The sequence below is a fragment of the Podarcis gaigeae genome (genome assembly GCF_964106915.1).
Source record: "Podarcis gaigeae genome assembly, chromosome: Z".
NCBI classification, from domain to species: domain Eukaryota; kingdom Metazoa; phylum Chordata; class Lepidosauria; order Squamata; family Lacertidae; genus Podarcis; species Podarcis gaigeae.
The window spans coordinates 17,723,809-17,738,967 of record NC_139691.1 but is presented as its reverse complement, the minus strand read 5'-3'; the positions used below and the strand labels follow the sequence as shown (position 1 = coordinate 17,738,967).

Here is a 15,159-nt window from a genome sequence, read left to right as displayed (position 1 = left end):
CCAATGTTGAGGCTTAAAATTATCAATATTTAAGATACAGCCAGTCTGAGCCAGTTTAGCGGCAGGAGAACAAAAGAGCTGCCTCTTGGGGGGTTGGAGGGAGGGACTGGAAATCCTAGTCAAAATTGTGGACAGAGGGACCCATTCTCTACCCATCATTCCTCGGGTGGCTGAATGCCCCCACCTCACAGACTCAGGATCTAAACCCAGCCTTCTCTCCTTCTCCCACTTACCAGAGGCCATCATAGCTGCTGGACACTATCAGGGAGCCATCACGGTTAAAATGCACCTGGAGGCAAGAATTTATTATTAATTGAATTTATACTGCCACACATAAATAAACATTATTTTGGTGGCTTAGCAAGAGGCAATATTGCATCTGTGGTACAAGGCACCTTTTTCGGGAAGAAAATTCCCTAAGGTTGGTGCCAGAATGCCCGCCATACCAAGACCCAATTTAAATACACTGCTGCTCTTTAAGAGACTCTGCCAGTTTGCTGAACGTTTACTGCAAAATTTAAGGTGCAAGACATCCACCTGGAGCCAAAGACTGTTGTGGCATGGAGTGTTGTATTCCTATGGTTGGGGTAAGCATCAGATGTAGGATTTCACTACTAGCAGGGCAAGCTTTCCTCCCCAGCTGACACTGCTGAACCATTAGCCAAACAGGGCAGCGGCGGCAGCAGCAGCAATATTTTACTCCACTTGCTCAGCCTGGAAGACCAGGAGTTCGCTCAAGAAGCTTGAAATGTTACTGACAGGTGGCAGGCAACTTTGTCATGGGATGGGGCGGGGGTGGGGGAGCATAAGGGACAGCCCAGCTCATCTCAACTCATCCCAAGAGGACCTACCGCTGAAACCGGGTCAGAATGGGCTGGCAGGGTTTTTAGGCACTTCCCGGTTTTGACGTCCCATATCCTCACACTCTCATCAAACTGGAGACAAAACAAAGGAATAAACTCAGAAGATTTCAGTGTTGTCTCTTAAAATTTCAACTACTTGTAAAGGAACTCCATTGACAAAATCAGGGACAAGATTTCTCTGTGGTTAATATCTTCACAAGAAACCTAGAATCAGGTTCCATCATCTCTCCTCTTTCCAAAGCAAGAAGCCACTGTTCAAGCACCTCTGTGTGAAATCAGGGCAAAGTTTATTGCACAGTTGAGATTTTACAAACAATGCTACCTCTATTGCAAAAAGTTTTATTACCAATTTTTGTTCCTTCTCCTTGCTGTCCTGTTACACAGCCATTGCACAGAGCATCCGAGTTTGAACTACAGCAGAGACAGATAGTGAAGGTTCACCCTGGGACTAAGTTAACAACCAGGGGGGCCTTTCCAACTGTCCTGGAGCATCACAAGCTACCTGTCCTATATAGCAGATGCTCTGTAGAGTGCACTGCAGGGACACCCCACTCACAAAAAGCAGAGATAGACAGGGCTTACTCCTGCCTTTCAGCAGGAGGCCCAGATCCAAATGGCTTGTCATCTTTATGCATTTTGGAAATTAGTGGAAATTACAGTATATGCTTTAACAGATAGCTAACACGTGAAGAGATGTAAATTCTGTAAAAGAGTGTGAGAGGAAATTGTTGGGATCACCCGCTTCCTCAGACTGTTTTAAGAATGTGCCAATAATGCTTGTGCAGGAAAAACTCAGCTTTCAGCTAGCCTGGTAAGGAGCAGGCACCCTGTTCTCCTTGCACTTGTTCTGCACCTGTGTAAACCTAAGGTAAGGAAATGCCTCTGCATAAGCCTGTGTGATTTATAGGCCTGTGGACTCTACCTTTGTGACTCAAATATCACAATGGTGTGTTCAATGATGAAATCAACAACAGAGCAGATACTTGGCCAATATTTCTCTTCTCCACAACCCCACATACATTAGTTGAATATCTGCCATGGCAAGAGGAAACTGTGTCCTACCAGCACCATGATGCCCTGAAATGAAACAGTTAATGCCTGCTGCAACACAGCTAGAGATTTGAGTCAGAGCTCAGCCCACCATTTTCTGTCTTATGAAAGAGATAGCAGGAGCGACCCACTGCCTCTTTTCAGCAAAAGCAAATGCTCACCGATCCTGAGACAATGAGGTTGGACTGTGGGTTGAAATTGCAGCAGAAGACATAGTTGCTGTGCCCCTTCAGGGTTTTCAAGCATTTTCCCTAAAATGATAATAAAAACAGTAAATGAGCCAGAGCTCCATATTCTTAGGACTGGCTGCACAGTGAGGAATGTAGCACCATATGGTGGAGACACTAGAGATATCACACACTGGACTGGGACTCAAGTTTAAAATGCTCAGCTATTGGGTGGGTGAGAACCAGTGTCAGTTCACCTGGAGACAAAGCTACATCTGCAAGATGTCCTGGTTCCCTGCTCCCCATCCCCCAATGTAAAGTGACCACAGCACCATTAGTGGAATGAACCACTAACAGGTTTAACAGGACAACAATGAGCCAGCAATGCAGGAAGGGAATTCCTATATCTCCCCTTCAAAAAGTTAACCAAAAAGGGAACTGCATTTAAAAACTATTCAATCTGCAAAACAACCGTTAAGAAAAACTCACAAATCTTGGCCTTAAAAAAATGCTTTGCTATCCATGCACATTTCAATGAAAATATGTACACTACAGCTCTCAAAGTTTAGCCAACACAAACTTCTTTTTGTTGTCAGGAACATAAATACCCACGAGAAGGAAAAGGTTTGTTAAATTTTCCATAGCAGTTTAAGATATTTAAAGGCTATATATCTGGTGGCTGGGTCCACATTAAGGGGTGAAGGTATTTGTTTATAGTTTGGACTGTTAATAATAATAATCCACACACAAAAAGGATTATATTACTGCCTAAAATGGGTCTCTGACATTGTCTGAATTATCAGGACGGATCCCTTAAAGATTTATTTTAACCACACAGGTAGTTTTTATGTATTCGTTATGCACAAACTGCTGGCAACATTTTGTAAAATGAACAAGATATAAATTGAGGTAAATTTATTTTGAACTTTTAATCTAGCCTTTTAACAACCAAGAGCAGACTCAGTTCAATGGACAGGACCTAGAAGTCCTGATAAAGCTGAGTTTGTGATTCAGTGCCATGAAAAGTCAGAAGTGAGTTTAGCTGGATCAGGAGCACCATTATAGATAGACAGTCATATTAGAATCCAGTTAAGGCTCTCCAAGATGGCTGGGTGGTAAGCAAAACAAGTAGGGGATGCAACTACAAGCTTCTTACCGAGCTCACGTCCCAGATTTTGAGAGTTTTGTCATCTGAAGCAGATACAAGAAGGTTTGAATCGGATGACCAAGCGACATCAGAGATTCCCTGCAACAGATAATATTTAGTTTTTTTACAAAAAGTTATTCACCTGTTTTTAACTGATAAACCGTGTACAATTTACAAAGAATGAGGTGGTTACAAATGCAGACTGTAAATAGGATAATATCTCTAAATGCTCCCTCTAGCAAAAAAACCTCCTCCCTCCAAGCAGCAGAGCATAACAGAAACCAAAAAAAGGGTTAGCCAAATAACTCCTTCGTTCTCATGTACTATTTTGCAATGAACTTTTCTCATGTTCTAGAAGGCAAAAAAACCAAACAACCCAAGCAACAGAAATGGTTAACGATCTACTCCTGAAGTGAGCAACTGTTGTAACCTATTCCCCATGCCCCCATAGGCTAAATCCCTCCAGGCAAGAAGATGGTTAAAAATCCCCAGCCACCGATTCCTTATTTGCATAGGCAGAAGCCGCTGCTATATCTTGAGACACTTGTCCAGTTAACTCTGCAACAAACACTTCAACCAGTCCCCTTATTAATTGGGAGGTACTCACCAGTTTGTGGCCAGATATGGTTTTCTCAAATTTGCCATCATAGGCACCCCAGATTTTTATAAGCTTATCAGCCGCTAAAAAAAAAGAAGAGAATCCACCAACAAAAATTATTTTAGGCACCTTGACCCTGCAACGCGGGGGTGGGGAGGCATGCAGGTATTTTTGAACCCTGATTAGACTCTTTTTTGCCCTCTTTTTAGAGAAGATGGGGGTTATAAAGATGCATTTGTTTAAGTGAATACATAAATACAGCCCACCAACCTATGATATAAGCAGAAGAATTTTCACACCTCTCACATCTGAGTAGGAAACTGTGCAAATGTACTTGACTTGCACAAGGCATATAGAATCATAGAATCATAGAGTTGGAAGAGACCACAAGGGCCATCGAGTCCAACCCCCTGCCAAGCAGGAAACACCATCAGAGCACTCCTATAATTCAGTTTCAAATGCAGACTATAAATAGGATATTTCTAAATGCTCCCTCTAGCAAAACAAAAAACAAAAAACCCTCCCTCCCTTAGTTTTCATAGTGTACAGGAAGTCCCAAGTGCGAAATTAGCGGTGGTAAGAACCATCTAAAAAGGGACATTCACTCTGGAAGAGCATCTGCTCTGCATGCAGAAGGTTCCAGGTTCAATACTTGGGAGGTTCAATACTTGAGGTAGAGTTGGAAAATAACCCCCCACTTGAAATCCTGGAGATCTGCTGCCAGTCAGTATTGATGGTATCCTGACCTGAATGGACCAATGGTCTGACCATGTATAAGGCAGCTTCCCACCTCCTCAGACAGGAGAATGCCTAATCTTTGCCCCAAGAACGAATAATCTAAAAAAACAAAGAGGGTTTGGCTCTTGCTTGATGCATGTGCTAACACAATGAACACTAGATTTCTTGAACTGGGAAACAGCCCTACTGCACTACTACCAGAAAGCCCTAGAAATAAATGTGAATAGGAGTCAGGAAAGGATCCCTCTTGACCATGTCAGAATGGATACTTACAAGAACTGGCCAGCCACTCCCCATTGGGACTGAATTTCACTGATGAGACAGCTTTTGTGTGTCCTGCCAGCGTGAACTTCAGGGCATAGTTTGGTTTTACAGGGGCAGGCTGAGAACAGAAAACCACAAGAGATGCTTCAAGAACAGCCCTACAAAACTTGCATGACTCTCTGGGCCTGACTTAGCATGCTGTGGTCTGTCAGGTGGCCTGCCATGGCACCTGTTATTGCTGTCCCAGGCAGGCAGGATCCAAACCCAACAGGTATTCAGGAAACAGTCAGAAATACTCAAAGATAAGGGAGCCCAAGATGGATGGGGGCCATATCTAATCAAAACAATCAAGTTTAGTTTGACCTCTAACAACCCTTCTGTGTTGTGTTAGATCAGGCTACCTCAAACTCGGCCCTCCAGATGTTTTGAGACTACAATTACCATCATCCCTGACCACTGGTCCTGCTAGTTAGGGATCATGGGAGTTGTAGGCCAAAAACATCTGGAGGGCCGAGTTTGAGGAAGCCTGTGTTAGATGCTTGGAAAGAGCTGGATCAGAACTTTCCCTTACAATCCCTTTCGATACTTTCCAAAGGGAGGCAACCTATAAGCAGGCAACAGTAAACAGTATGGCAGTTAGATCCTTATGAATGAATCTAGATCTGCCTCTAGTGACAGAAGAGTCGGAACTGGGATTGGGCTCTTAGCTGAACAATAGCCAACAAACATGCCCCCATAAAATAAGGTCTACACACAAGAGTTTACCATCCTCGGAATATTTCAACTTGCAGACAGAATTACAGCCCAGAAGCCCTGATAAACACACCTTGCTCTGATTGGTTGAAGAGGAGGGTGTTGATTGTGTTTTGGTTGATTCTGAATCTGGCTTCTTCTCTTCCGTTGCCATGGCTATGAAAACTAGCAAGCCAGGATCCGGGCACTTCACGAGATGGAAGTGCAAGCCAATTCAAAGGAGGGTGTCTCCTACAAGAAAACAGGGAGAAAATAATGGTTTTCCAAACTTAAGGCAGCCGAGGCACACATCACACACACAAACCCCAAATTAAAACTAGAAGCCCATTGCACCAATACACCTTAAACCCACATAAGTCCTGCTGGATCAGACCACAGCCTACCTCATCCTGCAACAGCTTTCCCATTTGCTCACCAGCACCTGATATTCCAAGGGGGAGCATCTCTGAACATAGAGGTTCAATCATGCCCAATGACAAATTTTAAAGCTTCTTAAAGCCATTATCACACTTTGTAGCGACCATCTCTTGGACTGTGATGGCAGTCTCCTAAAGCTGATGTTATAAATTCTTTAGGGTTTGTGTAAGCGCTGACTGGAGAGGCAGGAGAAAAATTAGGGGTTGGTTTTTAAGCTAGTTACCAGCCCTACCCCAGGGCTTTGTCCTTCAATACTTGCTCTCCTGTTCTGCACTTGCTTTTCCCAAAAATAACTTCCAGAGGATAGCTGCAGTAGACTGGCAGCAAAGACAAAGAAACCATTGTCTCCATTCAGACCCAAACACAGCATATGCACTACTACCAGGACCCTTCTGCATGCTACACCTAGTCCCTGCACAAGGGAGTCACTGGCACAAATCTGACATCAGAAAAAGGCAGTATTAAAAAACCGTAGTGCTGTACATTTCAATCTGAAAAGACACTATGCCACTGATCTTAAGGTGACCAGACCTAAGCAAAACAATTTCAAAGGCAGGGTCCAGAGAGAAACAACTGAGGTCAAATCTATTCTATACATTTAAAACCCATAGCTTCCCCCAAAGAATCCTGGAAACTGCAGTATGCCAAGGGTGCTGGGAATTGCAGCTCTGTGAAGTGGTAAATGACAGTTCCCATGATTTCTCTGGGGAAAGCCACATGCTTTAACAGTGCGGACATGATCTATGAGTCATCAAGAAGTTCACGTCTATTCATTTGGATCTGAACAGATGCAATGGTTTCCTTTCCCACTACAACTGTTAATTAATTCAGCACTGCCCATTTGCTATGGCAGAGAGTCACTCAGCTTATTTTGCATATGTTATAACTCTTAACTGAATTAAGACACTTCATTGTTTTTCCCCATTAAACATATTTTCCATTTGAAAATTTTAAAACAGAAAGCTGGTAAAGCTTGCCTCCCATTCCACATCTGTGCGAATCTGCAAAAAGTAATACAAACTGTCATGTATAAGTTGTTGTTAAACTGGGAAGTCACCCTCAAACATGCAAGGTCTGGGTGATTTAAGAAATCAAGTCTTCTGGGATGGCAATACCAACAAATGCTAATAGTAAGATTCAGAAATTAAATGAAATTAAGAGTTTGGGAGTTTAAAGGTCAGCCCGCAAACCAGGGAGAAAAGAGGGTTTGCTGCTGTTGCAGCAAAATCCCATCTTCTATGTCTGAGTCTCCAAAGAAGTCTGATAAAATGCTGCACTCATATTCTAAGAAATTTGAGCTGTTACTGCAGAGGGAACCATCTCACTGCAGCATTGCTACAGGTGTGCTTTCACCAGATATAGCAGGACTCTTGCCTCCAGGTGTAGTACAGGCAATGTATTATATTACACACACACAGACCATCATGTCACTTTAAGCCACAGTTTTAAAACAACTTATGGTTTATCCAGAATGAGAAGGGTGCCAGCACTCACGTCTCAAAAGAAATTCAACCTTGTTCCCATGTATCAAAGACAAAACAAGCTAGAGTTGGCCTTGCTGTGCTGCCCAGATCTGGACTCTTGCTTTTGCTTCCTGCAAACAAACCACAAGTGGTAAGCCAAGAACAAACCTTGGGTTAATGCCGTGGCTTGTTTGAAGGAAACACACCACAAGCTGAGGTTCAGAAGACACAGGAAAACAGAAAGCTGTCCTAAAAAAGTCAAATGAACCCTTGTGTTCATCTAGCCCACTACTGTCTGCACTAACTGGCAGCAGCTCTCTAAGGTTTCAAACAGGGAGTCTCTCCCGCAGAATGTGGGCAGGAAAAGGAGCCACTAGGAAAGGAGGGATGATAGACTAGGTGGTCCTGGCAACAGGGGTCTCCTTAAGTTCTTACTGCTACTGTGGGTGCAGGTAATGATGGATGGTATGGAGGAGGAGGAAGAGCGTTAGCACTACTGCTGGCACTGCTTTAATACCAGCATTAAATAATACAATGGATAGGTGGTAGTAACATTACTAGGAGCATTATCACTACCACAAACAATAATAACAACAATTAGTAGCAGAATTATTACTAAGAGCATTACTGCTACACTAATACAGGCACACACACACCCCACCTTACACATGACCAACTTGGCTACGTATATGCACAGAGCCAGGGAAATAAACAAATAGATGGTGGGACAGAACTGGAGTTTTTGTGGCTCGCCAAAAAAGACCCTCTCGGGAGCTCAAAAAGAACTTCAGTGAGGGCGGAAGAAGCCCCAGAGAGACAAGAAGTGCAGGGGGTACAGTAGTGCAGCTGCCGCCGCTTTTTCACGTGTCCCCAGCCTCCAGACAGCCCCAAAGCTTCAACTCTAGCTGAAGAGAGTATTGCGTGGAGAGTGTGTGAGAGAGAGAGAACTGGAGGGGGGACGGGACAGGCAATTAGAGGCTTTTTAGAGGGTACTCCTTCCCTTATGTGATTTTTGCTTATGCACACAGGGGCCCAGAATGTAATGCCCCCTTAAGTTGGGAGGGATGCCTATAACACAAACAGCTATAGGCATACCACAGAAATATTGCAGGTTCTGTCCGAGATTACCGCAATAAAGCAAACATGACAATAAAGCAAGTCACACAAATTTGTTGTTATCTCAGTGCATATAAAGGATATACTCACTCTTGGGAAATGATATATAATGAATTTTTTAAAATGTTTAAGATAACATTTGTTAAAAAACTAGAAGCTTTTCTGTTAGGTATTTTAGGACAAGAATTGCCAAAAGAAAAATGGAAACCTATTTATGTATGCTACAACAGCGGCAAGAAACTTAATAGCTCAAAACTGGAAGACTGGAGAAGTACCATCAAAAGAACAATGGCAAGAAAAGTTGATGAGCTATGCAGAAATAGCAAAGTTAACGGACAAATTGCGTGAAAAGGACAATAGTGACTTTGAAAAAGAATGGGAACCTTTTACAATATATTTGCAGAAACAACAAGAATAAATTATTATTATTATTAGAATTTATATACCGCCCTATACCTGGAGGTCTCAGGGTGGTTCGCAAAAAAGATCAGAATATATAAAATCAAAATAAAATAACCCCCATCAATCACTATGTCATTTTTTATGTATTATTCTTATTGTTCATCTGGTATTTTAGTTGGTTAGTCTTAGTCTCTCTCTCTCTCTCTCTCTCTCTCTCTCTCTCTCTCTCTCACACACACACACACACACACACACACACCCTACATTCTGTTTCTGTTTATTACATTTCTATACCTTCACCTGGCAGATCTCAGGGTGGTCCACAGCATAAAAACACAGAATACACAATGAGAATAAAACCAAGCAACCAACCAATCGCTCCCCTTCCCTCAGGTAGACTGCCTCTGCCCACGGAGGCTCCCTCCCTCCCTCATTCTGACATGACTCAACAGACCTTCAGTTTCTGAGCAGCACAATTCAATCGTCTCGTTGGCTGGATTTAAATAAACATTTACAACTTTATTTACAGAGAATAAGAACTTTAACAATGTGACAACATATAACAGTATACAAACAGCAGAATGTATCATTTGATGTAACAAACCAGAAATGGTAGTTGAGGAAAGTCAACAGGGAGGGGAGAAATTGGAAAATGTATGTTTAGTAATGTTATTGGATATTTGTTATGAGAAAAGAAACTTCATAAAAATTATTTTTTAAAAAATATATGTTCACTATACTGAGGTCCAGTGATTCCCAACCTTTTTTGAGTCCATGGCTCCCTTGCGGATTCCCTGTAGGAACCACGTACACTGGGGTTCCATTACAAGACATACGTAAGTGGGGATTCCTCGTTCCGCCTGCCGTCCCTCCCCAGCACATTCAGTCCCACCCCCTTTTTGCACCATTGCTGCTATTACCCAAGTACAGGCTCTAGAGTAAACTAAATGCCTTACAGATGCCTCCATCTCTGCCCCATTTTGATGAGCTGAAAAAACTGAGGTAAAGGAATAATGATCAAACCTACCAAGAGGGCTGGGGCAACTTCAGAGCTTCAAATTCACCACTCAGCTATGAAGCTCCCTGGCAGCTCCCTGGCAGCCAAACCTACGTGACAAGGTTGATGTGCAGACAGAATAGGGAGGAGGGCAGAAAGAACCACGTGCACCACTTTGGAGCTCCCTGTAGAAAAGATGGGATATCATTGTGATAACATACACAATAGCCCGAAACACAACCGAGCAGGAAGTTTTCCTGTACATTACCCTTTCAAATCAACAGGAACCCAAGCAACGCTACTGCTCTGCAAAGTGCAATAAAATGACGTATACCAGTACTAGTAGTTCCTTAGCAGTCTCATTATGAAAATTGGATTTTATTCAACAGTAGTTCTATCCAAGAGTAGGATCACTGAGATTAATGGACATAGAATCATAGAACTGTAGTTGGAAGGGACACCAAGGATCATCTAGTCCAATTCCCTGCAATGCAGAAATCACAGCTCACAAATCCCAGGCAGATAAGTCATCAGCAGTGTGATCCTATGTATATGTAGTCCAAAGTAAGCTTCATGTACCATCAAAAGAACAATGGCAAGAAAAGTTGATGAATTATGCAGAGTTAGCAAAGTTAACGGACAAACTGCATGAAAAGGACAACGGTGATTTTTTAAAAGAATGGGGACCTTTTACAATATATTTGCAGAAACAACAAAAAACTATGGACTTGTTGGCAGGATTTAAATAAACATTTACAATGTTATTTACAAAGAACAAGGAAGCTGAGGGAACTCAATAGGCAGCGGGGGAATTGGAAAATGAATGTTTAGTTAGGATATTGGATATTTCTTATGAGAAAAAATCAATAAAAATTATTTAAAAAACAAAGTAAGCTTCATGGTGTGGAACAGACTACCTGGGAAGGTGGTGGTGGACTCTCCTTTGTTGGAGGTTTTTAAACAGAAGTTGTATGGCCTTCCAACTTCGAGTCCAATTTTATGATTCTATTATTTCCTCTCAGCCTAACCTACCTTACAGTACTGTTGTGAGAATAAAGGGAGGGGAGGACAACATAGACCTCAGCATGAAAGGACCCAGTAGGACTCCATGATTCTGTTTCCACATGGTCCAACTTTTCTTCCTAATTGTCCAATATTCAATTGGGTGAGGGGTTAGAATTCTCTTTCTTTTGGGGTCCCTCAAGGATTCATTATCAGTCCTCAGCTCTCCTCCCTCCACAACCTGTCCCTGTGGGACTCCATCAAACCCAACCCAGGGAACCCCCCTCCACGCTGCTGAATCCCCTTCCTCCGCAAGGAAAGGGCAGGGGAGCCACTGCGCACTCTGCATATGATTAACTTAGGCCCATTCACGGCAATGGGTCTGCTCTGAGCAGATCCTCGTGGGATGCAACCCACTAGTACTATTGGGGGCTCTACTTAACAGCCCCCTCCTCAAGCATGCCGGCATCCATGACCTCATCGCCATACCTGTGCCACCACCGGGAGCCTCATTACTTCGGGAGGCGCCAAGCAGCAGCCTCACCGGGAGCATCGCCACGAGTGTGGTGGCACTCACTACCCAGCATTCTCGCGAGGGGCATCCTCGCCATCGGTGGCACTACTTAGAAGAGTAGCCCGAGCATCGTGGCCACAGGGAAGCCTAACCGTGGTGGCCCATAAGGAGCAGCGGCAGGAAGGACGGCGGGAGAAGCGTGCAGGGGCGACAGCGTGCATCTCCCCACCCCGAAGGAATCGTTACTGGGCTCCAGCAGGAGAAGCTATCTCTCCCCCCGCGCGTGCGCTTTTCCCGCGAGGAAGCGAGGGATGGGCGGAGGGTGCGGGCCCAGACCCTTCCCCTGCCCCCTTCCCTCCCCACTCCTCTCCTCAGCGATCCGGTTCCTCTCTCCGCGAACGAGGCGGAGGTGCTGCCGCCGCTTTTCTCCTCACAAGTCGAACTCACCTTAAGGCGCGGCTAGAGGCGCCGCTTTCTCCGCCGCCGCCTTCACCTCAGCGCTCGGCGGGAGAAGCAGCAGCAGCAGCAGAAGCCGCGGCAGCAGCTCTCTCTTGAGGAGGAGGGCCTCGCGCAGGCGCACTAAACACACCCGGCTGGGAAAAAGCGACGCACCACTCACGGCACCCGCGCTGGCTGCAGCTCGAGGAAAAGAGACGGTAGCAGCGGCGGCGGCAGCGGCCCAGGCGCATGCGCTCTACGCACCTACCACGGCCCGGCTTCGCCGCGATGACGTTATCAGACTACAATTCCCATCGACCCGCCCCTTACGCGCAGCGACCAAGGCGTGAAGGGAGTTGCAGTCCAGGGAGGGAGGCCCCACCCTTAAAGGTATAGTGTCCGCAAAGGGACAATGATCTTCTTTTTTTCCAAAAACGGACGAAGCCTACCTTAAAAAGGGGCGGGGATTAGAAGGGCGAGGAGAGCAGACTGACCTGAGCGCGCCTGCTACGGAGAGCCGAGAGGAACCAAAAAAGGCAGGCGGTGTGGACGGGAACGCGGACGCTAAACGCCATAAAGGGGAGCGACGTCTTTGTTCGCCGCCTGAATGTGCGAATGGGTTGGAAGCAGGCAAAAAAAAAGGGAAAAAAAGACACGTGTCGATCCTTCTCAGGGCAGGGGCTGAATAGAAGCGGCGAGGCTTGTATAACTGAGCGAGGCAGAAGAAGTTTTCCTTACCTTTATATATTGCATAAAGTATTAATTATTTTGCATCACTGTTAGAGTTAAAATTTCACACCCACACCTAACCATTTGTATGCTATGAATGAGTGAGTGAATGAATAAATAAATGCATTCCTGCACCTCAAGATAATAGTTCATGTATGTGATGTAGTAGCAGACTATAGCCCAGGGATTGGGGTGGTGTGCATGCCACAATATTATCCTGCTTTGCAGACAATTATTGTCTTCCAGAATGACTCACATCAATTAAAGACACAGGGAGAGAAGCTTTTTTACACATGTATAGAACCTGAGCCTACGATGGAGGGGCTCATAGCATTAGCATCCAAAGAGGGTCTTGCTTCTCCCATAGCCACAAACTGGTATACCCAGACAAAGATCAGGCTGTGTCTCCCACATGGCTTATTTGGTTCTAGCTTCTGGCTCACACACCTCAGCCCAGGCTTTTGTCTTTCTAACTACCTCTGGCACATAGCCACTTCCTTTGTTACCTTAATGACCCATACTTTGAGGGCCATTACATACCAAGAATTATGGTGCTGGAGGAGACCCTTGAGAGTCCCATGGACTGCAAGAAGATCAAACCTATCCATTCTGAAGGAAATCAGCCCTGAGTGCTCACTGGAAGGACAGATCTTGAAGCTGAGGCTCCAATACTTTGGCCACCTCATGAGAAGAGAAGACTCCCTGGAAAAGACCCTGATGCTGGGAAAGATGGAGGGCTCAAGGAGAAGGGGACAACAGAGGATGAGATGGTTGGACAGTGTTCTCGAAGCTACAAACATGAGTCTGACCAAACTGCGGGAGGCAGTGGAAGACAGGAGTGCCTGGCGTGCTCTGGTCCATGGGGTCACGAAGAGTTGGACACGACTGAACGACGAAACAACAACACATACCAAGAAACTTGACAGCAATTGAATCCTTGTTGGATCCAGGAATTAAGGGACTCAAGCATACAACCTACCCTCCCACAAACTCACATTAAGGTTGTTTGAGCTGTCCAGGGTTGCTTTTACTATCTGTCAGAACATCAGATTTACGCAACCAAAGGAAATTTTAAGCCCTATCTTTTCTAAATTGTATGGCAACCTTATTTTGTTATATGCATTGAAGAAGATCATGTTTATAATCCCCTTCAATCTCGTGGTAATATGTGGAAAGATTTTTTTTTTGGGAGTGAAGAATTTGATTTGATTTTCAAGCAACATACTGTAGTGATGTGTTGTGAGTAACGTTTTATATATATATCTTCAGAGACAAATAACAGACTGTGGATATTTCATCACATCCCTCCTGGCTGCTGTAGGAAAAGGGACGCTGGACTATATGGTTTACTCTGGTCAGGTAGTTCTGAAGTAACATACTACTGCTTGAAGCATTGCAGCGCTACAAAGGCAAAGTAGTTGTGGTTGTGCGAACAGAAATTGGTCAAATGGCAGATGAAGATGACAACAAAGCCACATACACAACAGGCAACAGCTGTTTATCTCTCTTCATTCACTGTCCCAGACTTCTTGGGATCCTCCTGATTAGCCTCCCTGGTCCTTTTCTCGACAGGAACCCACATTTATGCAATTAAGTGTCTCATTAATTTTCCAGACACCTGCAGTTATTTACTCCAGGCACCACTAGACCTTGAGTTTTTTATGGCCCCCCTGGGAAACATCCCTCTCTCTGCTTTGGCATCAAGACTCAGAAAGGATGATCTGTATGTATGCTGTAACATCCCTAACCAATAATATCTTCCCTGGAAGATGGAGCAATCTTGTTTTCTGCTCCTCTGGAGGGGAGGACCTGTACCCATGGATTCAAATGATAAAAATGGAGATTCCGAGTAAACATTAGGAAGAACTTTTCTGATGGTAAGATTTCTTCTGGTGGGAAGAGCTGTTCAACCTTGTAATGGACTACCTTGGAAGGTGGTGCACTCCTCTTCACAGGTTTTTAAGCAGAGGTTGGATTGGCATCTGCCAGAGATTCTCTGGCTGTGATTCCTGCATTGCAGGGGGTTGGACTAGATGATTCTCTGGGAATCCCATCCAGTGCTACAGTTCTATGAGTTTATGAATTCATCCTTCCCAAAACAAGTCACGAACCAAAATATAGCCATCCTTCAAAAATTTACACTTCCCCATGTTTTGCAATGCAATTCTCTGGCTATGTCATGTGCCCGCCCTCCCCAGGTGCATATATATATATATATATATATATATATATATATATATATATAATTCCACACAGTGAAAATAACATATGCAAATATTAAGGTAAATTACTTGCAAAAAATTGCACATTAGGTGTATGCATGAACAGGCAGCTGATTTTTTGCGAAGACGTTTTTTAATGCAAGTAGATGTGGAAATGTGCAAACTGGAAAAATTAGGGAGAACTGAAATTGAAAGGGCTATCCATCTACAGAGTAGCATAAGGAAGACGTTTACCTGGTCAGAGAAATTTCTCATACAATTTTTTAAAAATAGATAAAT

At 44.1% G+C, this 15,159-nt stretch overlaps 1 protein-coding gene across 4 annotated transcripts in view; it reads right to left on the bottom strand.

Moving 5' to 3' along the window:
* The window catches only part of WDR5 (WD repeat domain 5), a 164,393-nt gene that overhangs the window by 5,218 nt on the left and 144,016 nt on the right, over positions 1-15,159 (bottom strand). Inside the window, exons 1-9 of one of the 4 annotated variants that reach the window (XM_083722478.1) lie at positions 11,939-12,216; positions 10,006-10,160; positions 5,654-5,811; positions 4,837-4,945; positions 3,835-3,908; positions 3,237-3,326; positions 2,075-2,164; positions 852-935; positions 234-289 (exon numbers count right to left, since the gene is read on the bottom strand). In XM_083722478.1, coding sequence (XP_083578604.1) covers positions 234-289; positions 852-935; positions 2,075-2,164; positions 3,237-3,326; positions 3,835-3,908; positions 4,837-4,945; positions 5,654-5,734 — 584 coding nt within the window. In that variant the 5' untranslated portion in view covers positions 5,735-5,811; positions 10,006-10,160; positions 11,939-12,216. Of the gene's footprint in view, positions 1-233; positions 290-851; positions 936-2,074; positions 2,165-3,236; positions 3,327-3,834; positions 3,909-4,836; positions 4,946-5,653; positions 5,812-10,001; positions 10,161-11,938; positions 12,217-15,159 lie in introns of those variants that run through there. The other 3 variants (XM_083722479.1, XM_083722480.1, XM_083722481.1) reach the window with 3 other exon arrangements.